The sequence below is a fragment of the Sphaeramia orbicularis genome, chromosome 14 (genome assembly GCF_902148855.1).
Source record: "Sphaeramia orbicularis chromosome 14, fSphaOr1.1, whole genome shotgun sequence".
NCBI lineage: Eukaryota > Metazoa > Chordata > Actinopteri > Kurtiformes > Apogonidae > Sphaeramia > Sphaeramia orbicularis.
The window spans coordinates 43,812,140-43,838,908 of NC_043970.1; the positions used below are offsets into that span (position 1 = coordinate 43,812,140).

Genomic DNA, 26,769 nt, shown 5'->3' on the forward strand with positions numbered 1-26,769 from the left:
AGAATTCAGTGTCTCTAAACCACAGAGGAGCTTGTATTTGTCATTATTTATGTGCTATTATGATGTTTTTTACTGGTCTGGGGGCGTTTCTGGACTCATTTGTGAACTCAACTTTAACACAGTTTGCGGGCTAACGATGGGCATAATGAAGGTGGAAGGCTAAATTTGGTTTCTGGGCTGGTTGTGTTTGTTAACGTAAATGCGACGATGCCTAAGAACGGTTGAATTTCCTCCTGTTGGAACGTATTTCATGTGACCCTTGTGCTGTTTCTGCTTCTGTTTCATGAAGACAACGTCCACTACTCTCCTGTCAAAGTCAGAATCTTCATTTATCTACATGTAAGCATCGAAAATGTTCAACGTAAGTAAGTGACAAGTGGGTACGACTATTCTTGTAAATGATGATATTTTTTCCATCTGTTTTTAAATTGCGACATTATTCTGGTAAAATTATGGCTTCATTCTTGAAATATGACGGGTTTAATCTCATAAAAGTACAACATTATTTTCGTTTAATTCAGACGTTTTTTTTTTTTTTTAACTATGACTTTCTTCTCATAATATTATGACTCTTTTTGTATTCAACTTTATTCTCATAAAATTACAGGTTTTATCTTGATATTTTGTGTTTTTATTCTTGTAGTGTTTTTCTTTTCTTCTGTGGCCGTCATACTGATGTACATGTGACAAAACTGACAATAAAGCTGACTTGGACTATTTTTTTCTTCCATATTGGTCTGTATGTGAAACTTTTCTTGTTTACATAATAGCCATGAAATGGAAAGAGTATTGATAATATTGAAAGATTTCTTATGATTTGTATCAGACAGCTATTGTTTGGTGAATGAGGATAAATGTACAGCACTTCTTCTGTTTATTTATATTTATTGTTATTGCATTGGGCTGTTGTATATGTTGTGTGTGTGTGTGTGTGTGTGTGTGTGTGTGTGTGTGTGTGTGTGTGTGTGTGTGGGTGGGTGTGGGTGTGAATAGTGTAAAATTAATGTAAATAATTACAATTGTAATGTAATGTAGAGGAGACCCCAAGAAGAATAGTAACTGATGTTTCAGTTGCTAATGGGGATCTTAATAAATGAAATGAAATGAAATGTGGAGTTTGATTCCTCGCTAAAGCTGTAAAGTCTGTTTTTTTTTCAACACATCAGGGATCAAACATACATCATGTTTACAGGAAAAACCAACCACAGGCCAAAAGACGTCGGTAAAACGTCTTTCCCTCCTGCAGTTATGAACCATATTCTTTGGACAGACTGTCTGAGGACACTGGACAGAATAAAGACATCCCAGTGATGGTCACATGACTGTTGACTCACATGGGCTGTGGGTGGGACCCTTCTCTGGTGATGACACCCTCTTTGTCCATCAGCATCTGTCTGAAGGTACTGACTTTCTGTCGAATCTCCTCCTCTGTGTATCTGAAAACACACAAAGACACATATATTTAGATAATGTAGAGACAAAAGGCCACACACAGGACACAGACGGAGCTGTTTGGACAGAAGAAACATCAGGTCTATGTGTTGAACATCTGGACAAACGTCCTCCACAGAAAAACCAGAGCCATGTGGTCTGATCAGAACGACGACTGATAGAGTTAAAACATAGAAAGGTATTAAAAATAAGATGAAAGCAAGGCAAAAATAAGATGAACAGACAAAAACAGGACAAAATGAGGTAGAAATTAGACAAAAATAAAATCAAACATGAGACAAAAATGTGTCAAAAACCACATGAAAACAAAAAACAGACAAAAAATAGACAAAAACAAGATAACATGAGGCTGAAATTAGACAAAAATAAGATCAAACATGAGACAAAAATGTGTCAAAAAACCACATGAAAACAAAAAACCAACAAAAATAGACAAAAACAAGATAAAATGAGGCTGAAATTAGGCAAAAAGACAAAAATAAGATAAATAAGAGAAAAATGAAACATAAATGTGCAAACACATGAAAACAAAAAACAGACAAGAGACAAAAATTAGACAAAAAGACAAAAATAAGATGAAAATAAAAGAAAAAATAGACAAAATGCATCAAAAACCACATGAACACAAAAAACTGATGTATTTTGCATTTGTATTTGTAGACCCACTGTGATCTGTACGTTATAATATAAATGTGCAAATGATAAAGTGAGGCTGAATATTGTTAAAATTACACTGATTTTTCTCAATAAATTTCAGTTTGTTCATGTTATTCACATTTATTTAAAGAATAGTTTGTAGATGGAAACATTTTTATTATGTCATTTTACTTTTTTTACACTAAAACAGAGAACAGTTTGTATTTGTCACTATTTCTGGGTTCTTCTGTTCTTATTGTCCTGGTTCTGATCCACTTTAGGTCATTTGGTCTGAACCTGAACTAACAGGAGTTTGTTCAAATCTTCAGTGTCATTTTTAAACTCATCCTGTTGGACCGGACCGGATCGGACCCGTTGGTGGTCCTGTTTGGGTCCACGGGCCATATGTTTGACACCCTTGCTGTATGTATATAATATGTTCCTGTAGATATCTGACGTATCATCTGTTCCTGTTTGTTGGCGGTTGAATCGGCGCCGTCTGCTCCTGCGCTGTGGAGCTGTCCATCAGCCGGTGCTGAACCGGACCCACACATGTGAGCGTGACAGCAGCGTTAGCCTGAGGAGCGTCGGCTTTTCTCTGATTAAATATAGAAGCTGTGCGCTGTGTTCGGGGCTCGGTGCGATCAGGATGTCGACAGTGAGGAGAATGAGATTAGAGGGAGCGAGATAGAGCTGAAGGAGCTGGAAGACAGCCCGGCGGAGGACAAGCCCGCGCCCTGTGATAGCTCCATCAGGCCCCGCCCAACGCCAATCCCTCCGCCTGGCAGCTGTCAACTCAGCACAACGGAGGACACAAACGCACACTTTATATTCATGGGTTTTCCACCGCGGTGAAGGAGCCATCAGCAGGCGTTAGTGGTGTTAGACACACAAGGATACAGCTGAGGTGGAGACGGGTGGAGACAGGTGGAGACCAGGAGACGGGTGGACACAGGTGGAGACGGGTGGAGACCAGGGGACGGTGGAGACAGGTGGAGACCAGGAGACGGGTGGAGACAGGTGGAGACGGGTAGAGACCAGGGGACGGGTGGAGATGGGTAGAGACAGGTGGAGACCAGGGGATGGGTGGAGACAGGTGGAGACGGGTGGAGACGGGTGGAGACCAGGGGACAGGTGGAGACGGATGGAGACGGGTGGAGACCAGGAGACGGGTGGAGACAGGTGGATATGGGTGGAGTCAGGTGGATATGGGTGGAGACAGTGGAGAAGGGTGGAGACGAGTGGAGACGGGTGGAGATCAGGAGAAGGGTGGAGACGGGTGGAGACGGGTGGAGATGGGTGGAGATGGGTGGAGACCAGGAGACATGGAGGGACTGCCTATACACCGATGGACATTAATGGGACGGCCTGCCTGAGGTCACATGACTGGTCACATGACCGGTCCATTCATCAGTAATTATATGTCATATTTTTAAAAATGAAAGATGAGGTCAACCTCATTTTCTGCTCTAATGTTTTATATTTTTTGTTTTTTTTTTCAAAGCTGTGGGAGAATTTATCTGTGATTTAGAACAAAACCAAAGTCAAACAACCAGAACATACTGTCTCACTGCATCCACTTCATAAACGCAAGACAGGAGTGTTTGATTTGTCTCAAAGCATCTATTTAACAAATCAGAGTGTCTCAGTCCTCAGTGCTGTTGGAATCTGTTTTACCCAGGTTCAGTGAACGCAGTGTGTGAAGTTCCAGTAGAGACAGCGGACATTGATCAGAGGGAGGGAGGAGGAGGGGTTAGGGTGGGGAGGCGGGGCATGAAAAATCACCACGATTAAAGAAGCTGATTGGTGTAATTAGACATGTACGAGCAGCGGCAGATTCCCTCCATTAAGACAGGATCTACAGAAATGAACGACTGGACCTGGAGAGGACAGAACGGGGACGACACGAGGGTGTGTTTGTGTTTTTTTGTGTATGTTTTGTGTTGTTTGTGTAGTTTTATTTTTGTTTTGTGTGTTTTCTCTTTGACGTCTAAAAGGCCTGTTGTTCATGAGTTGTCCCCTGGCGCTGCTGTCAAACTCTGGTTTTTCTCTGAATAGTTGTTGTTGTTGTTCGAGGTGTTTTTTCGTAGTTGAATTGGTATATGACACAAAACTGTAATGGAAAGACCTTCGAGTCCAACTAGAGTCACATGAACAAAAAAAACAAAAAAAAAAAAAAAAAAGATGTTGATGGATGTTAGAAAAAGAGAAGAGTTGAACCCAAACGTGTGTGTGTGTGTGTGTGTGTGTGTGTGTGCGTGGACACACCAGGAAACCACATCAGTTTAGAATTTAGAAGCAGACAGAGGGGCTAACCAGCCCCTCTGACTAACCAGCAGGTTAGTCACATGTTTGAAAGGATATTTTGTGAATGTAAACATTTTCATGTAATTTGACTTTTTTAGATTAAAACAAAGAAAAACATTTGGAGATGTCTCTGTTAATTTTGTTCATGATTTTGTTCATTTTCCTTCATTTTGTTGTTTATTCGTTAATTTTGTTCATTATTTTTTCACTTTAGCTCATTTTGTTAAAAAATGTGAGTAATATGAGCAACTTCTTGGTAGTTTTTCTGGGTTCAACCAGACTAGTTTAACTCTTTTAAAAATGTTTCGTCTCTCAAACAACAGACTTTTTCAGAACTGAAGAAGTTCATTTATCTAGTCTATATTTATTTTAAGTACTGACATAAAAATTGTTTGGTAAATCATTCTTTAAAATTTAAACAATTAACATATTTATACCAATACCTAGGGGCTAAAGTTAGTAAATGCGTCGTTCCTGTTTTTAACCATCAACCATACTACTACTACTACTACTACTACTACTACTACTACTACTAATACTAATAGTAATAATACATTTTATTTGTATAGTGCTTTTCATGAAACTCAAAGACATTTTACATAAAGCAGGCAAAAACAGAAACCAAACACATTAAAAACAGATAAAAGCAGGTTCAAAAGGCAGGTATATGAATATAAAAGAATTAAACATCAAAAGCAATCTAAATAAGTGAGTTTTTAAAAGGGATTTGAAGGTGTTGAGGTCGAAGCATGGCCATAGTAATAAGGATTAAAAGTCTATTGTATTAAAAATTACTAATATCTGCCAAAATATTGGTCCGATCAACTTACCATTTTCAGTAGTCTGTTCATGGAGCAAAAATACATAAGTATGACAAACTGTAACAGTCAGCTGTGTACGGACACACGCACGCACGCACGCACGCACACACACACACACACACAGTCCACTCCCCTTTTAACATATAAACTAATTCAATGTAATTCTGCAGCTGTTTCTAATGCGCTCGTGCCTCTGTCGTTGTCCAAATGCTCATATTTAGTCTCCATCTGCTCTTCTCTACTACACCTCTCCGTTCACCTTTAAAACAACACATATTAATTTTTCAATACACAAACGCACACCTTATTTTTCTGCTTAGTGAAGCACAAACACTAAATTGTCTTGTGCGTCTTATTCCAGGGCTGCTGCAGATCCTGAAGTGGATGCAGAAGGACAAAACTGCTCCTCAGATGAACGTGTGTGAATCATATGTTCAGAAGAAATAAAAAAGAAAAGAGTCCAACACCACACAGGTTCAAATCATGTACGATCTTCACACTTCAGTTAGTGCACAAACACATCCTGAATTAACGTCTGTCAGTGTGTTTTCACTGAGGCTCAGACAGATAAAAAACACATTCAAGGACATCTACATAATGACATTTTAGTTGAAGATCAATGTTAATTATGTTTTCCCTATTTGTTTTATGCCATTGGCTTAGCTTAAGCTTCGTAATGATACTAAGAAGAGTCATGTATTATCTTTTAACACTGGACACACAATTAAAAATTATGTTTGTGGTTGGATTTTGGGTTATGTATTATTTATTTATATTTGACATAATTACTGTTTACTACCCTGTTACATTTGTACTGTTTACACTGTTACATGTACGTTTACACTGTTACATGTACGTTTACACTGTTATGTGTATGTTTACACTGTTACATGTTTACACTGTTACATGTATGTTTATGCCGTTACATGTACGTTTACACTGTTACGTGTACATTTGCACTGTTACATGTATGTTTACGCCGTTACATTCGCACTGTTTACACTGTTACATATATGTTTACACTGTTACATTTTGTGTGTGTCTGGGTCATCACACTAACTCTGTACACTGCTGACTGCTGCAGTTTATCATATTTCTGTATTTTTGCTCAGTGAACAGACTAGTGAAAACAGTAAGTTGATCGGACCAATATTTTGCAAGATATTAGTAATTTTGGAATACAATGGATGATCATGGTGCTATGGCCAGAATCATAGAATCATCACTGAAGTGGGTTACCTAGCAACAGATAAACAATAGGACCATGTTGCCATGGTGTCAGAAACAGACATGTCAGCTGAGAGGTTATTCAACTGAAAATGGCCAAGGAGTTTACCAAGAAAGGAAAGAAAGAACTGGATCAGAGGATCTAGAACCTGTGGTTCCCCACGGGTCAACATGATAGTACACATATATATATCTATATATATATATATATATATATATATATATATATATATATATACACACACAAACACACATATATATATATATATATATATATATATATTTTTTTTTTATTACTTGTATGTATTTTGATCATATATCTGTATATGTCACTTTGTGTTGTTTTAAATGTTCTATAGAAATAAACGTGACTGTGATTTTGCAGGAATAATTCATAGTATTTTCTTACATATTAAACCAGTTTCATTTGGTTACTTCCAAACGTTGTCATTCATAATCCCCGGCCCATCTCATGGGGAAGGGGGGGGGGGGGGGGCGGCATCAGACGGCCAATAAACGGGGTCGTCCACATGACCAGACCCCTCTAATTGTAGAATGGCTCTAATTGGTTCCCAGGGTGAAGCTGTCACTCATGACAGGCTATTTATCCTCTGAGCTCTGGAGGATGGGGGGGGGGGGCAGTGTGGAGTGTCTGCCATGCTGGCATTGATGGGGGGGCAGACGTCCAACTCGCCCCCCGGCCTAATCCTTCACCGAGGCTGAGCTCGCTGGCTTAAATCCACAACAAATGAATACGCACCACCACTCCAGCCTCCGTCTTAATTGAGTCTAATCCTGCACATGCACCATCAGAGGGGGAGGGGCCTGTGTGGAGCCAAACGCTTTTATTACGTACACTCGGAGGGTTCTGTCCTTCAGCCAACTCACTGTCTGCTCTGGTGGATCCGTCATCATTATCCAATCCTGTTCTTCACCCTCGGACAAGGAGCCGGAGGGTGGGTCTACGGTGGACCCAGGGTGGGGGGGTGGGGGGGGTCTGTGACAGATGGAAACAGTCCACAACCTCCCTGTTTGATGAAGTCCAGGAGTTCCCCTTAAGCTCCATCACACCCTACATCTGTCACAGCGCCACCATTACCCCCCCCCCCCCCCCCCCCTTCCCCCAAGTCCACCCCCCCCCCCGTCCTAATGAGGCCCCGTTGCCTGACAAGTGTCGTCACGCTCTGAGAATGAGAGATGGTAAAAAATGACTGGAACCAAGTGTGAGTCTTAAAAAACACCCACAGGGGCATGAAATGAATTCATCTGCAGAAGAAAACGGTACAAAAAGATGAAAAATACAATAAATGGACAAAAGTCTGTGGACGCCTGTTTCTTTTCTAACAGGGGTCTGGAATCCAAAACAACAAGGGCTAATGTCATAATATAGTTTTATATTATGGGATAAATATCAGTGCACTGGTTAGTTTGGGTTCAATTGTTATCTTTGTTTCAAAAATGACTCAGAGGTGGTTTTTATTTAATTTTTCTCAACATTGATTTTTTTTTAACCAATGACTCTGATTTTTAATGTTCTTCCTCTAAATTTCTATAATATGTTTCCTGCTCTGACTGTAAATAATAATTTTCTACTACAACTAACCATCTTCTTCCTTCTTTTGTATGTATTTTGCTCATTATGATGCTCTTTTTTTCATTTTTGTTAATTTTGACGCTTTTTTGGTTCATTTTTTGTGCTTGTGTTGCTCATTTTTGTTAATTTTGTTGCTTATTTTGTTCATTTTACTGATTTTTTTTTTTTTTTGCTGAGCATCTACTTTCATCACATCTGACTGAGGAAGAAAAATCTACCATTAAACTTTAGTGAAATATTGACATTTCTAAACTATATGGACATAAATATGTGGACACATCATGTCTCCAGCTGTCAGATGTCCTGTTCATGATTATCGGACACAGAAACACCAATATTTCCTTCAAGTTTAATGGGAGATTTTTCTTCCTAAGTGAGATATGAGGAAAGTAAAACAATATCTAAAACTATGTCAAAATGTTGAATCCAGGTGTTTCATTTCTAACAGGGGTCTGGGATCCAAAACAAAAACGACCAATGTCAGAATATTGTTCTATATTTTGGAATTGATATCAGTGCACTAGTTAGTTTGGGTTCAATTATCTTTGTTTGTAAAATGCCTCACAGATGGATGTTCTTAAGGTTATTTTTACAGATTTAAATGTTAAATTGAAGCAGATCCGACGCTCTGATCATCTGTCGGCATCATTAAACACATGTGCGATGCACCGTTACAGCCCTTCCTGTTTTACCTCGTTCCGATGCTGTGATGAAAACGACTTTTGTCAGGAAACAGATTCTGAATGTGCAGCCCTTCAGGTTCGTACCCATCAGTGTCAAAACCCAGAAAAAAAACACTTAATAGAGAAGAAAAAATGAACACCTCCAACCCTCAGAGCATCTGCAGCGTTCACGGGTTTGAAGTTTTACTCTTTAAACGCTCGTATTTAACCTCAGTGCTCCAACGGTATTTCCATGACTTCTACACTGTCTTAAATTCACTGCAAACAACACAACATCTAAGAGTTTGATATGAAAATGTTCAGGACAATCTGAGTTTTACATAAACTGAGGTGTGTTTGTTCCTAGTTCACTGTAGACAGACATAATTCAGCCTCAATACTGAAAACCTTAAGTCAGATCAGTGAAAATGTTCAAAGCTGTTCTGAAAACACACTTTCACTCATATGGACCAAGTGTTCTGATGTTTGATATAGGTTTAACAAAGTCTGAGCTTCACAAAAGTAGAGGAATATACGAATAAAATAATAGATAAGTGTAGAAAACATGTCAAAAATAACATTTGGTAATAATATTTTCACTAAATGTCGGGAATGTGAATAAATGAGGCTGAATAATTATGTCATATTAAAGATCAACATTCATTAGATGTATGGAAATGACAAAGGAACATTATGTCATATTATATTATATTATATTAAAGTATATTAAGTACATAATATTTCCATTCTTTCCATCCTGTATATTGATTATTTGCTTTTATTGATGAGTTTTTCTTGATCAGTTGTTGTCCGTCCCTCAGAGGGGAACGTCTCTTGTTGGACAGGTCTATATGGTCTAGTTCTGTCCTGTCTCTACACATTAAACTGGAATAGGGCGGAGCTTAATGACTACTGATCTGTGATTGATTCTGACTCCAACTGTCAATCACATGGTTCATCATTGGAGTGTGTAGATTAGATTCTCTGTTCACCAGAGTTTTTAAACCACTTTTATACGATGGAAAATGACTAAAATATTAATAAAACAAATTGAAACCATAGTGAAAACACATGTCACCATTAGAGTTTTTTTTATTATAATCTATATTATAAAGCTACATGGCCTCTGTGTGTGTGTGTGTGTGTGTGTGTGTGCGTGCACGTGTGTCCAGGGATTCACACTAACTCCGTACACAGCTGACTGCTGCAGTTTGTCATACTTATGTATTTTTGGTCAATAAGCAGACAAGTGAAAACGGTTAGTTAATCGGACCAATATTTTGGCAGATATTATCCTGTTTCTATGTCCAGAACACTTTGGCAGTGACTGCTGGACAAATGTGGTACAACATGCACAAATACACAACAGGATAAAAACGACCACGTCTTAGAACCTGTGGATCCACACGGGCCAACACACTAGTTATTAATTAATTAATTAATTAATTAATTAATTAAAAATTATTAATAAATTATGTATTTTTTTATTGATTGATTGATTTACTATTGATTTATGCATTTTATTTAATTTTTTTCCTTACAGAGTTTTTTAAACAGTCATATCTCTGGTTTTCAAAGATGAAAAAAACGCATTTTGTAAAACCTGCAGGTGTGAGCTGTAACCACACCCCCAGAATGCCCATATAAGGAGTTGTGCGTTCCCCCACCCAGGGGTGAACTGTGGGGTGTCTGTGTGGGAGGTGTTCACTCACCCCTGCTCCTCCATCATCTCCTGCAGCTCCATACATTTCAGCTCCACCCTCCTCTTCCTCTCGTGGTCCAGGATCTCCCTGTGGGGTTTCTTCACCAGGATGGGTTCTGCTGACGGTTCCTCTTCCTCCGCACCTGGCTGTCCATCTTCGGCTTTCGCCTGGAGGACGGCGGTAGAGGGCGGGGCTCCGGGTCCGGCGGCGGCGGGACCAGGGACTTCCTGTGTCACCCCGTTGGCGCCGTCTTTAGGGGACGGGACCCTCGCCTCATCGTACATGATTCCTGCAAAGATGAAGAAGATGAAGAAGATGAAGAGGAGACACGTTGACATCAGACTCATTTGGAGGATCTGGTTCAACACTGATGTCATTTATGCTCAAAGTCTGAACCAGGACACGCCTACATTTTTAATGTCCATGAGACTTTCCTGGTCCAACTGGACCCAGGTGAGCGTATTATACACACTTTGCACTTCATGTTATTAACGGTCAGATTATTTTTATTTGTCAGAATTCAAAAGTTGTTCATTTTTGCATGATTTTTAAAATTCTGATCCATTCGCTAAAATCAGCACATTGTGAAAAAAAAGAAGAAAAAAAAGAAAATTCCTACACTAACACTCGTCTCTGAAATGAGTAAAAAATGCACATTGACAGATTTTAGCATTTAACCTTTGACCTAGAACCAAAAACAATCATGGATATGAACCAATGTTGGTGTTAATCACTAACAGATGACAGGAGGAAAAAAAAACTAATTATACTAATAATACAATTTTTATGTAGAATATTGAAGAAAAAAGGAAAAGGTTAAATTTTTAGATCGATATGATATCATGAATGATTAGAACGTATCGACAATCCGACAAAGCAGAGTGGAATCGGGGGGTTTATAAGGGGGTGCGTTTTGTGTCTCATGAACCCCACAATGAGTATGAGCAGAGATAGTGAAACTGGTTCGATTCACTGAAACCTCCAGCGTCCACAGACAGTACGTTCCGCTCACACATGCTCAGTATGTCCGACTGTAGAGCCCTTTAAAGGCTCCTGCTGTTGTAAAGTGAATTTTCCTTTAACTTATCTGTGGAAACTTTAATCTAAGGGGGCAGGACGTGAGTCGTCCATGTCCACATACAGGTCTGTGGTGTTCTACTGTTAGAAGAACGTATGTGAACATTATGAACCTGTTCAATCAGCTGAAGAAACACCATCCAAACAGTATGATCTGTATTTTTTTATTTATTTTTACTTTTCATTTTGATTTAAAACTACCTCAAAAACCAAGTACAGTTTAGTTTTTATGTTCAAGAGTGACTTAATCAGTGTTGTTCACATTTTAGTAGGATTATGTTCTTGGCACATGTTGGAAAAACTGCACTAACAATATTAAATATGTTCTGGAGGTTCTTTGTGCAAAATGATTTTTTTCTTTTACATGTTTTACAGAGGGAAACTGTTTGGTTGAACTGTTCACAAACTGGAAAATTTGACTCAAAGATCGGTGTAAAGAATTGTGGTAAAATCGAGATTGTGATTTTATTTTTGAAAAATTGTGATATGACATTTTTGCCGTATCTCCCACCCCTAAGTTTACTTATAAAACACTTCTCATGGAAATAAAGTGATAAGAGTAAAAAAATTTAAAAAATAAAATAAGACACAGAAGAAAATGAGGAAACACAAGCACACACACAAACATGTAAGTGTCAAAACAAACTGTCACAAAAACACCATGTAAGTAAAAGCCGACAGTTGAATATTGGTTATTTATGGAACTGAAAATAATATTGAATTCATTCATGAGTGCGTTCATTGAAATGCACGACACATATTTAATAAAATAACTGAACTGCTACAATCGACCCTTCGTGAACTCCAGACTTTATTTGGACACAGACACACTCACAGAGCCGCCAGTTCATTACAAGCCTGTCCAATTAGCCACATCCCATCAGCGTTTGCAGAGCCGTGTTTGGACAGAAAACGGACAGAACTGAACCACACCAGGAGACAAACTGGAAGGTGAACCGTTCCAAGTTTGACGGTGAAACTGGTCGACAGGTCGAGCATCGCACACATCAAAACACAGTGTCTGCAAAAAATACACAACGGAGCCGCAGACGTGACGACGTGCAGACATGCATTAGCCTTGACAGACAGCGCTGGAAGACACTTAAGTTTCATGAGTCAAACGGCCGACGGTGCCTCCAGGTTCAGACTGAAGAACGTTCAACTGAGAAAAGAAAGAAGTGTTCTACCACTAAAATGAAGCAGGACAGGATGGGATTAGAACCAGCACCAGGAGACGGAGAACAGAGGTAAGGGTAAGGGTAAAGGTAAAGGTAAGGGTAAAGATAAGGGTAAGGGTAAAGTTACAGGTAAAGGTAAGGTAAAGTAGGTTAAGGGTAAGGTATGGTAAGGGTAAGGGTAAGAGTAAAGGTACAGGTAAAGGTAAAGGCAAAGGTAAAGGGTAAGGTATGGTAAGGTAAGGGTAAGGGTAAGAGTAAAGGTACAGGTAAAGGTAAAGGGTAAGGTATGGTAAGGTAAGGGTAAGGGTAAGAGTAAAGGTACAGGCAAAGGTAAAGGGTAAGGTAAGGTAAAAAAAAAAAAAAAAAGGTAGGGTAAGGTAAGGGTAAGGGTAAAGGTACAGGTAAAGTTAAGGTAAGGTTAGGTTAAGGGTAAGGGGAGGGTATGGTAAGGTGAGGGTAAGAGTAAAGGTAAAGGTAAGGGTAAAGGTAAAGGCAAAGATAAAGGTAAAGGCAAAGGTAAGGTAAGGTAAAATAAGGTAAAGTAAGGTAAGGTAAGGTAAGGGTAAGGTAAGGGTAGATCAGGTAAGGGTGAGGTAAGGTAAGGTTAAAGGTAAGGTAAGGTTAAGAGTAAGGGTAGGTAAGGTAAGGTAAGGTAAGGCAAGGGTGAGATAATATAAGGTAAGGTAAGTTAAAGGTAAAGTAAGGTAAGGTTAAGGGTAAGGGTAAAGGTAAGGTAAGGAAGGGTAAGGCAAGGTAAATAAGGTAAGGTGAGCTAAGCTAAGATAAGATAAGGTAAAATAAGTTGAGGTAAGAAAAGATAAGGTAAGGTAAGATAGGAAAAGGTAAGCTAAGGAAGGGCAAGGTAAAATAAGACGAGGTAAGATGAGATAAGACAAGAGAAGACAAGATAAGATAAGATAAGATAAGATAAGATAAGATAAGATAAGATAAGATAAGATAAGATAAGACCCTGTGGTGGCCTGTTTTGGCCCATGTACCGTATGTTTACCACCCATTTCAGACGCATTAAAAACCTGAACATGAAGCCTTCTGTTCTTATACGTCTGGAGGATGTGGACTGTAAATAAAATAAACCTTCATCAAACACATGTGATGGATTCTACATTTACTGTTATTGATTATATTCACATTAACTGTTGGTTTCTGGTCAGTTTTAACTAAATCCGTTTGTTTCTGGACCTGTTCATTCACTGATGACATGGGTCTGTCCTGTCTGGGCCTTGTTCAGTCCCAGAGGGAGGCCTCGGAGAACCTTCAGAACCTCCAGAACCGACTCCTTCCATGTGACCTGCTGTGTGTGGGTTCTCTCCGTCTGAGTGGGTTCTGCCAGCGTTCGCCTGGTTTACGGCGCCGGCGCCTTCAACGAGGCGTGGACAGAACAGGTGGTGGAACAGCATGAGGCGTCGGCACTGAATCCATTAGACAGGAAATCAGTACTTGATATTCTATGACAGCGATGTCTCATCTGCACGCGCTCAGAACAAAGACCAAACCGGCGTCTATCGAACCCGACGACGTCAGACAAACAGACGTGATAAAAACAACACCAGTGGGTTTGAAAGGAACGACAATCAGCTGTTCAGGGTTTTAATTAGACCATGTAGACCCGGGGGGTCAAACATACGGGCCCTGGACCAACACCGGCCGCCAAAGGGTCCGATCCAGGCCATGAAGATACGAACTGTCATTTTACTTCAGGTTCCACACTCAGACCAATATGACCTCAAGTAAAACACTGTCAAAATAACCGATAAATAATCACAACTACAGTGAAAAAAAGGAAAATTCCAAGAAAATGTTGAAATTTACAAACAATCTATTAAAAATAAAATGTGAAAAACCTGAAAAAATATGAACAAGGTCAGTGTAGATGTTGGTAATTGGATTTTCGTTTCAGAAACAAAAGAAAAACTAGTGGTTAATTTGATTTTCGCTTTAAAATAGAAGAAATAATATCGAATTTAAAACTGAATTGAATTTCAGTGAGAAATCTTATCTCAGGAAATCTTACCAAGATAATTTTCACTTGTTCCACTGGCAGATTTTTTATTGTTTTTTGCTTAATTCAAGATTTTTTTTTGCTTAATTGAAGATTTATTTTTTTGCTTAATTCAAGATTTTTTTTTTTTTTTTTGCTTAATTTAAGATTTTTTTTTTTATATTTTTTTTTCTGCTTAATTCGAGATTTTTTTGCTTACTTTAAGATTTATTTATTGCTTAAGTCAAGATTTTTTTTTCTTAATTTAAGATTTTTTTTTCTTAATTCAAGATTTTTTTTTGCTTAATTTAAGATTTTTTTTTACTTAATTCAAGATTTTTTTTGGCTTAATTTAAGACAAAAAAAATCTGCCAGTGGAACAGGTGAAAATAATCTTCTTCAGATTTGTTGAAATCAGATTTTCCAGATATCTTGTCTATAAATCAGTTCTCATATCTCACTGAAAAGTTCCTCTTTAGGTGATTCCTTCTGATTTCAAGTGTGATGAGATATTTGGACTAGAAATGAGACAAATACACTTAGTCAGATCTAGATTTTTTACAGTGTGTTGGTCTGAACATGGAACCTGAACTAACACCATTTTAACACCTTATTATAATATTATATCTAAAAATTATTATAATATGTAAAATCTTCAGTGTATTTGTAGTGGTAAATCAGGTGACATAACTGTTATAAATGTTAAATATGTAGGTGTTGGTGAAGATTATTATAAAAGAAACTAAAAAAGGTGACACTGAGGTTTAGAAGGATGTAAAATAATATAATATAATATAATATAATATAATATAATATAATATAATGTAAAATAATATAATGTGTGTGTTTTTAATGTCCTGGATCCACCTTAAATAAAGCCTGGATATGATCACAAACCCTCTGGTCTAATATTAAACTCTTAAAAAATAATAATAATATTTTTTATTTTATTTTTTTGTTTGTTTGTTTTTTATTTTTATTTTATTTATTTATTTTATATTAAACTCTGATCCAGATGTGAAGCTTCAGAGCTGCCGTCTGTCGGTAAATATCCAACTCATTCCACTAATGCACCGTCCACGCTGAGAATCTGACCCTGATCACGTTAAAACAAACACATCCCATAACTGATCATGAGAAAACCCTTCAGAACGAGGCCTGAGGACAGAGACGTCCACAGGGATTCAAGGTTAACAGAAAAGTCTGGATCAACGCCGGCACCGACCCAGTCCCAACAAACGAGTCATTACACCAAAGAAACATGTCACCGCTGCTTATTTCACAACACGAAGAGGACACGTCCAGTTGAACATTTAGTTTCAGTTTGGGAAGAATGATGAGACCGACAGCGTTTGGAAATAAAGGAACCACTCAGTCACTTGTTTCCTGTTGAGTTGAATCATTCAGTCGGTTTTATTTGCATTTGCTAATTTACAGATTAAAAAACTCCATAAATTAAAGAAGACTAGGACCAAAGGCCTGGAGCTCCTCACAGATTCAAGGTGTCACTGATTCTGAGATCACGACGTTTCACCACAAACGCTGCGATCGCAGTTACTCAGCGTCTGGTCGCCCACGTACAGATGATTCATCTGAGATGGAAAACACACTTGAAGCTCAATGAACAGATGAAATCCACCTCCACTACGACATTAATGACGTATCAGGCTAATGAGACGTAAGAGCGACAACTGACCGTGAAGAACTGACCATGAAGAACTGACCATGAAGAACTGACCATGAAAAACTGACCACGAAGAATCAACCACGAAGAACTGACCACAAAAAACTGGCCACGATGAACTGACCATGAAGAACTGACCACGAAAAACTGACCACAAAGAACTGACCATGAAAAACTGGCCACGATGAACTGACCATGAAGAACTGGCCACGGAAAACTGACCACGAAGAACTGATCACAAAAAACTGACCACGAAGAATGTACCACAACAAACATATGAATCACAGTGAACAAACCATGAAGAACCAACCTCAAAGAACCAACAACGAAGAACTGACCATGAAAAACTGACCACAACAAACCAACCACAATGAACCAACCACGAAGAATGTACCACAACGAACATATCAACCATGATGAACGAACCAGGAAGAACCAACCTCAAAGAACTGACCATGAAGAATGACCCACAAAGAACCAACCACGAAGAACAAAACAAGAAGAACTAATCACAAAGAATGTACCACAACGAACGTACGAACGGCGATGAACAAACCATGAAGAACCAACCACGAAGAATGACACACAAAACACAAAGAATGACCCACGAAGAACCAAACACAACAAACGAATGAACCACAAGGATTGAACCTCAAAGAACCAACCACGAACAACGAAACACAAACCATGAAGAATGAAGCATGAAGACTGACCCACAGGAGAACCAATTACAAAGAATAAAACATGAAGATCCAAGCACGAAGAACAAAAACTGAAGAACCAACCACAACGATTGAACCTCGAAGAATCCACCACAAACAACGAAACACAACCAACTTCGAAGAACCAACCTCGAAGAACAAAACTTGAAGAACCAACCACAACAGTCGAACCACAAAGAACCAACCATGAAGATCCAACCACGAACCACGTGTGTGTGTATGTGTATATATTTATACACACACACACACACACACACAATATGGCTTTTTTTCTCCACAAAATATGGAGTTTTCCCCAAAAATATTTCAAAGTTAACATTCTGTCTTTTCTCTGATATTACTATAACTCTTTTGCAGAAACATTATTATGACATTTTTCAACTTCTTATAAACTTCTGAGTTTTTCTACAATATTACGACAATAATCTGTCAATAGTTATAAGATCTTTTGTAGACATTTTCATACTATAATGTGGTGGTTGTCATTATTTCTAAAATATTCACTCATTCATTTTCTGAACCCGCTTTATCCTCACTAGGGTCACGGGGGTCGCTTGGAGCCTATCCCAGCTACATAGGGGCGAAGGCGGGGTACACCCTGGACAAGTCTCCAGTTCATCGCAGGGCTGAACATGTAGAGACAAACAATCACTGTCACATTCACACCTATGGGCAATTTAGATTAACCAATTAACCTATTGGTGCATGTCTTTGGATGGTGGGAGGAAGCTGGAGTACCCGGAGAGAACCCACACAGACACGGGGAGAACATGCAAACTCCACACAGAAAGGTCCCACCCCCCGTCGACTGGTGTTGGAATTGAACCCAGGACCTTCTTGCTGTGAGGCACGAGTGCTAACCACTGCACCACCGTGTAGCCCTATTTCTAAATTATTCTGTTCTCATTTTTCTGGTCCGACCCATTTGAGTTTGAATCATTCTGAAAGTGGAACCTGAACTGACACCACCCACGTAGATAAATCCACTCTGTGCATCGTCCTGAACTCAACACAAACACAAACGATGATGTGAAGTTTCTGTGAACTACACAACGATCTGAGATGCACGGAGGTTGGATCATTTAGCCTTTGGTAGAAAAAACATCCTTGGAATTGTCAAAGACAGAGCGTGACAGAAATAAACCCCTCGTGTCCCATTTTCAGCGGCGAATCACCTCAAAGGAAGATGGAGACGGCGTCTGAACGCTGACATCTGGGTCGCCATGGAGCTGGGTTCATCTGCAGGTTGAACATCCACCAGAAACACAACGGGTTTAGAAGTTCACGCTAAACACTCAGACTAAATGCTGGATAAAGAGTTGAAGATATGGTTTAGATCTGGATCAGACTAAACGCTGGATAAAGAGCTGAATATATGGTTCAGGTCAGGTTCAGACTAAATGCTGGATAAAGAGCTGAAGATATGGTTTAGATCTGGATCAAACTAAATGCTGGATAAAGAGCTGAAGATATGGTTTAGATCTGGATCAGACTAAATGCTGGATAAAGAGCAGAAGATATGGTTTAGATCTGGATCAGACTAAACGCTGGATAAAGAGATGAAGCTATGGTTCAGGTCAGGATCAGACTAAACGCTGGATAAAGAGCTGAAGATATGGTTTAGATCTGGATCAGACTAAATGCTGGATAAAGAGCTGAAGCTCAAGCTGGTCAGAGAACAAATCCAGAGACCATGATGGATTTATTCTTCTAAAAACTCATTTCTGCTCCTTAAATCAAGAAAAATAATTCTTTGTATGAACTTCACTGTTATGAATTTATCCTTATCTTCTCTAAAATTATCTTTCTAAACAGTTTTTAAAGGGTTTGTTTTGTGAAATTATACATTTTCAATGTGAAACAGCGAAAAAAAAATGACTAAAACGAACTTTAATTGTTTATCTTTCACTTGTAAACTTAAACTAAAAAAAAAACTAAATGAATGAACATCTAATTACAGTGACAATTTAGCCTGGAGCTTTTTTTTTTCTCCTTTATGCTGTTATTTCATCTCAAAGTCAGTGTTTCCTGTTGAGAATTATTGATACTGATTAACTGGTCTATCTGATTATTGATCATTATGTGAATATTTGTCAGTCCAACCATATTCCAACTGTTGGATAAAACAACAAACCCATGTGATGTCTCAGTGACATCAAGTCAAACTAATTTTAACATCAGTTCATTCACACAAACCACAGCATCTCATTAAAACAATCACTTTTCTTCTCTGAGGTCTGATATGGTTTTCAACCGACACCGACCTGAACCCTGAGTGGACTAACTCCACATCCACAGTCGAATAATGAGACGAGGAAAGAAGAGATTTGGCAACAAATTCATCTTCTTCTGCAGCTCAGTCTCAGGAGGATAAATGAAACATTTCTACATCATGTGTGCATGAGTTGGACTGACTTCAGAGGATGGCAAAAAAATCACCTTCCATCCAAGAATGGAGATGAAAACCAGAGATTAGTCTGATCCATATGAACCCTCCGTCAATTACAGAACGTCCACACTCATTTCAACAACAACACATCCACTGTGACGTCATAACTGTCCATCATCACTCCTGTTTCTGCGTGTTTTTTAAATCTTTTTGAAGTGAAATTATTCTAAAGTTCTCAAAACCCATCAGTGTAAATTATTCATCATGAATATTTCCATGAAATTATCGGCATCAAAACGAATAGCGACTCTGAACCGAAAAGTCTCCGTGAGTCTGAGAGGAACAGCTTCAAAGACGAAAAAGCCAATTTAAGGAGGAAGAATGTGCAGGAGCAGTGCATTATGGGTATGAGGTCAGTTCAAGTGGAGGTGGTAGAGGTGGTTTCTCTGCAAAGGTCTGACGTGAACATAGTGAAACAGAAACATGAACAGACCTTCATCTGGGAATAAAACTGGTGGGTTTTTTACAGAGCGCTGGACTGGAAGAGATGGTCCAGGTCCCTGAACACCTGGTTCAGCAGATCTACCTGACCTGGGTTCATGTCTGTGGGCTTATGTTAAAGATCTGGTCGATGGACCAAACAGACAGGACAGCAACCACCTGAAGACAAACACAGGGTTCCTACAGGTTTATTCAGGTTCCTACTGGTTCCTACAGGTTCTTACTAGTTCCTACAGGTCCTTACAGGTTTCTATGGGTCTCTACAGGTTCCTACAAGTTCTTACAGGTTTCTACAGGTCCTTACAGGTTCCTACAGGTTTCTACAGGTTCCTATAGGTTTCTACAGGTTCCTACAGGTCTCTACAGGTTCTTACAGGTTTCTACTGGTTCCTACAGGTTCCTACAGGTTCTTACAGGTTTCTACTGGTTCCTACAAGTTCCTACAGGTCTCTACAGGTTCTTACAGGTTCCTACAGGTTTCAACAGGTTCCTAAAGGTCTCTAGAGGTTCCTACAAGTTCCTACAGATTTCTGCAGGTCTCTACAGGTTCTGACAGGTTTCTACAGGTTCCTACAGGTCCTCTAGGTATTCCTACTGGTTCCTCTAGGTTTCTACAGGTTAGATTTAAGACTTTTTAAGACCTTTTTAAGACTACTGAGAACAGAATTTTAGGTTTATTTCACGGCCATACTGGAAAACATCCATGACTCCTCGGTCCAGGAGCTGGTGCTGACCCGGTACCTGATGATCCTGGCGCAGACGCAAACACAGAGATGATCTTGTACAAGGTGCATCGAACTTCAAACCTGTGTCCACCAGGTCCCGAATGATCTTTTCTCCAACCAGGTGTTATTACATTTGCACTTCCTCGTGGTTACTTTTGTTTGCAAGCAGTCCCTTAAATCCTCGTCTGACTTTGACCCCAGATGTTTGTCCACATGTGTCCAACCTCAGTCAGATCCTCATTCTCTCTGCTCCATTAGTCTGTCTGTGCTTCTGCACCTGAATCACTTCCCTCATGGTGAACACCTTTGTAGATGACTCCATCATAAACACAGCCCGTTTGTTTACAGAACAAACCCAAACGTCACTCAGGCCTTTTTGGAAATGTTCTGGCTCAGTGCATTGTGGGAATGTGAGTTCCCTGCAGCATCAGTTTGTCTGTCTGTTGGTGAGTGTTGAACCAAATGTGTCCTTTACCTCCATCCACTGACCAAGGTTATTATTGTTAACGAAAACTAACAAAATGACGAAAACTAGAATTGAAAAAAGATTTTTGTTAACTGAAATAAATAAAAACTGTAATTAAAAGATAAAAATGATAACTAACTGAAACTCTATTGTGTTCTTACAAAACTAACTAAAACTACAAAAATGATGGATAAAATTAACTTCGTTTTCATCTTTGTCAATGTCGGATTGATACGAAAGCGATTTATTTCGCTCTAGCAATTTTAGCTAGCAGCACCATATGACACTTCACGGTCCGTCACTTGTGGTTTAGAGTCGTCTTCTGGTCCCCACTCTACCTGGAAACATGGAGACTAAAGTTGGGAGAAAGCAGCAGAGTCCTGTCTGGGATTTATTTGAATATGACGGAGAAGAAAAGATACAACAAAACTAAAATTGAACTAAACTAAAACTAAGGATTTAGAAAAAAAAATGAAAACTAATAAAAACAAGCAAACCTGCTCTAAAAACAAATTAAAACTAACTGAATCAGAGAAAAAAAGTCAAAACTAAACAAAACTAAACTATAATGAAAAATCTAAAACTATTAGAACCTTTCCACTAACTAGACTCATTCTAGAAAACCCCCCCTGGTGGACTGGAGGAGTTTACAATCGAGACATCTGGACCATTTTCTGCCTGAATCTGTGAGAAACCACTTTCACTTCCCTGGTTAACAACAGCCTTCTCTGAATCACAGTAAAAACACCACCACCACCACCACAGCCTCTCCCCTTTCCACACAGTGGCCCTTTGGTTTCCCGGGGTGGGGGGGTGGACGCTGTCAGGGCTTTGCAGAGGTGTTGTTGAGCTCGACGCTGCCAAAGGCCTGGTTCTAAATACAGGTCGGCTGCCTACACCTTCCAGGATCAGACTCAGCAGAAGCCGGAGGCCGTCGCTGCAGTTGCACACATTTATGAAAAGTCAAATTCACGTAGGCTGACGAGTCTGGAGCTTAATTACACCAGGGACTGGGGCTCACCGTCACTTAGCTCCAGGTGAATGAACCAAATGATTCTGTTATTAGTTTCCAACCAGCTTAGGCCTCGTTCTGTTTATGAGCTCAAACATTCCCACTTAAATGTTTTCCTAAAGGATTTATTGGAACCATCTGAGGTTTGGAGCCACAGAGATAAACACACGGAATTTAAAAACACCCATATTTGGTCCGTTTTTTTTGTTTGTTTGTTTGTTTTTTTACAGAATAGCAATAATGTAGAGCTTGACGTCACAGTGGATTTTGTCAGATGAGTTTTTATTCGATAGTTTGAAGGTGGACGTGAAGAAACTGGAGAGATTCAGATATTTATTTAACTTCTGAGGATCAGTGTCAAAGTATGATGGTGGGACTTTTTAAATAGAATTTATTCACGTGAAGTGTTTGCAGCGTTGTTTAGATTTTTTTGCAAGAAAATAGATTTTTCAGAAATTTTGCAACGTGAATAAAAACATAGGATACAATAAATATAAAAAGAAATTTGCAGTGTTACAGCAACATAAGGATGGTAAAGAGAAAAGTCAGGATTAAAATAAAAAAAAAAAAAGGATTCTACTCAGTAGAAACTATTTTGGACTGAAATGGTTCCAAGAGGAAACATTAGAGCTTTAATAAGATGTTCTGGTGTCTGTATGAATGAAATGATGTTAAAATGTGGTTAATTTTGTTCAATAAGTTCTTATTCAAGAGTCAGAAGGTGGACGTGAAGAGTTTGCTTCTTTTTTTGCAATAAGGTAATTTTTCTGAGCTTTCACGGCATCAATAAAGGCATCGGCCATAAGATAAGATAGATATTTAATTTTTAAATTATAACAGCAGAAAAATGTTCTTTATAAGTGTTGAGTCAAATACAGAGGAGACGTAAAAGATAAACAGGATGAAAACGACTTAGAAACAAGACAAAAATGTCTGCAACGACTTTCACTGTTGACAGTTCAAGATGTCATTTTGACATCTGGATGCTGAGGTAATTTGATTTTTTGGTGTCAAACTAAAATAGTGTGGGAATCACTGACTGAAAGAAGAACGTGAATTTAGTTTTCTTTGCATTTCACACAAGTTTTGACAATGAACAATGAAGGACGTAGGTTCTTTAAAGTTAATGAAACAGAATGAAGTCGTGTCATATGGATTTAAATGAGTAGCTGAGAAGAAATATTTCTGATTTAAAAAAAAAAAAAAAAAAAAAAAGACAGGACCTAAAACAGACCCCTGTGGAACACCCTTAGTGACTGTTTAATAACATAAGGTAAGATATTTAATTCTTAAATTATATTGTAGGAAAGTGTTCATTATACGTGTTGAGTTGAAGACACGTCAAATCCAGAGGAGACGTAAAAGATAAAACAGGATGAAAACTTAAAAACTTAAACTTAAACTTAAAAACAAGACAAAAATGACTGCAACGACTTTCACTATTGGGAGAGAAGAAACATTACTGATTTAAAAAAAAAAAAAAAAAAGACAGGACCTAAAAATTTATATTAAATTCCCAAATTATAATAGTAGAAAAGAGTTGTTTATAAGTGTTGAGTCAAAATCCAGAGGAGACGTAAAAGATAAAACAGGATGAAAACAACTTAGACATAAAACAAAAATGACTGCAACGACTTTCACTATTGGGAGAGAAGAAATATTACTGATAAAAAAAAATGACAGGACCTAAAACGGACCCCTGTGGAACACCCTTAGTGATACTTTTTTAACAAGATAAGACTATTTCCACAATAGGGAAATCTGCGTTAGAGAAGCATAGGGATAGGATAATTAAAAGTCTAACTTTATATTTTAAAAAGTATTAGAAATAAAAAAAGAATATATGAGAAATGGTAAAAACACTTCTCTTGGGTCTGTTTTTGTTTAAGTATGTTTTTGTGTATATACGTATGAGCCACGTTGTACTTTTTCATCCCTGACTTGATCTACCGTCATCATTTACAGCAGATCTGAAACCAAAACCAAAGGAAACATTTGTGGTTTATCTGTTTATCTCCTTCACTGCTTCGACATGAGCACTTCGCCTTTTAACAACGATTACGACTGGGATGTAAAACAGGAAACTCTCAGCTGCTTTATTGACTCTCAGAACCACTTTACGTAGTTCGTCTCACTGTGTTTTTTTTATTCTGTACAAATGAAGCCCTTCAGAAAACACGACATGTACACAGACTGTAAATGTGAGTGGCCATTACAGCCCTGGGGAAACGGCTAATTATGTCCACAATCTAAATTAAGAGACGCTGCACATTCCAGGACGTCTCTAGTCCCGATTAGTGCATGAGAAACGTCCATGTGAACTCCTCGGATCCAACGAGTCGCATCTGCTGCTGGAATAAAACATATGAGTCCACATGGAGCTCAGCCAACCACGTCCTTCAGTCCTTATTAAACCTGGCACCAGGACCGAGGAACCACAGGCTTTATTAGATTTATAACCGCAGACGAACATTCCACGTCCTCAACTGACTAATTAGACGTTTCTTTGACCTCTAACATATGCACAAACGTACGTAAACATCAGGCAAAACGGGGGATTTGTAAAAATAACTTGCCTTACATATGTGCTGACAGCGTCAGCGTAATCACACATATGACACATAAGTAATTATCCAAAGTAATTATATATATGGATATGCATGTGTGAACACTGACGATCAGATGAACCTCAGAAAACACACGTTAAACATATAAATAGGGGTGTGTATTGGCAAGAATCTGGCAATACGATACAAATCACAATACTAGGATCACGATACGATATATCACAATATATCATGATACTGTTAAAAAGGCAATTTTTTGTTTCTTTTTTTTTAAATGACTATTTCCAGGAAGAATTGAATTACAGCAGAAATATGCACAAATACTAAACACATTTTTATTTGATCACAACAGGATCTAATGCTATATCACAAAATGTTCCCATGTTCAAACTGAAATTCTGTTTTACAGACATTACAGTTTAAGATCCTGTTCAAATATTCATATTCTATTAGTTCAGAACTAACATCAGAACATTATTTATTAGGTATTAAATATAAATAAAGATAAAATGAATAAAACAATATGAAGTTGTGTTGTATGGATCTAAATGAGCAGCTGAGAGAAGAAATATTGCTGATAAAAAAAAATAATAATAAAAAAATAAAAAAAAGGACCCCTGTGGAACACCCATAGAAGTTGTTTAAGACAGAGATAGATAGTAAATTTCAGATCACCTCCTGAAACATGAATGAATATTAAACTGCAGTTTATTCGACACATGATCCATTTTCTTTATGTATTTTACAGCTCAAGGTTAAAGTAGTTCGAAGTAAAAAAAAAAAAAAAAAAAAAGAGTAGAATCATTGGTGAACCTCAGTGTAAACACAGATCCACTCATGACTTTTCTACTATCAGTGTGTATTTTTTTTTTTTTATGATGCTGCTGAATCTCATGTCTCTGAAGTGGTTGCCATGGTTATAAAGTGATGAGAGCTTCTTCTGTTGCTTTTGGCAGAACAGCAACAAATTAAATGATTTCATCCCTGAACACTTTCTGCTACATATTGGATTTAAATAACAGACACGAGCAGCTCAAAAAACAACAGAAAGCATTAAAAAGATATTTAAATGCAATGATCTTTATCATATTGATGGATAATGTTGAACTTCTGAAGATGGATGTAATCTAAAGAAAACAAAAAAAAAAACTGTGATTATGGAAGTGCTTCAGAGTCGATCAAACCTGGAATACTCTTCAGTTGGAACTAAAAACAAGCGATGTCCTGATCTGGATTTTTTTGCTTCTGATCCGATCCGATTTTTTGGGGGATTAGTTTTGCCGATACCGATCTGATACCGACTTTTTACAGTGAAATTTTGATTTAAATTTGGAGTCATTATTGATATGTTATTATTCTATTATTTTACTGTAGATCACAGTTGGTCTGAATGTGGAACTTGAACTAAAACAACTATGACACCTTTGATACTTTCCAAATTCATACTGTGGATAAATTACAACCTTTGGCGGCCTGGTTTTGCCCCATGAACCATATGTTTACCACTGCTGTAGCTGGTCTATGGACAGGTCCATCCAGGTATTATATGGGGGTGAGATCTGTGCTGTTCGTGATGTGCAGATCAGTGGGTTATACAAGCAGGTACGGTTGGGGCGAGTCAAAAGACTGTCAGTTTATTTGCAGGTCGGGTTGGATCAGGTCAAATAATTCCACCAAAGCCCCGCAGGTTTGAAAAAAAACAGACTCACGCATCACTACTGTACGTACAGACCTTAAAGTGAAAGTAAAACTTAAGGAGGATTTACTAATTCCTCTAATTCCTCTAAGCCTCCAACAGTTGTGCAGCTTTTCTCTACCTTCAGAAACTTTAATTTGAGGGGGCAGGACATTTGTTTGCCCCCCCCCAGATCGTGTGACTAAATTCAATCCATTCCAATCTTCTAAAAAATCCCAGATGTGCATCCAATACTGATCTTTAAATTGGATTGGAAATCCCTACTAAAAAGACCAGAACTCATCTATCTCACTCCAACCTTTTCATACTATTTTCCTGACTAGACAGTGAAAAACCTTGGGACAGTGCAGG

The 26,769-nt window shown here is 38.4% G+C and overlaps 1 protein-coding gene across 1 annotated transcript in view; it reads right to left on the reverse strand.

Moving 5' to 3' along the window:
- srrm3 (serine/arginine repetitive matrix 3) overlaps positions 1-26,769 on the reverse strand; it is a 106,072-nt gene that overhangs the window by 43,383 nt on the left and 35,920 nt on the right. Inside the window, 2 exon segments of the mRNA XM_030153200.1 lie at positions 1,335-1,436; positions 10,412-10,691. Of these exon segments, the coding sequence (XP_030009060.1) occupies positions 1,335-1,436; positions 10,412-10,686 (377 nt within the window). The 5' untranslated portion in view covers positions 10,687-10,691.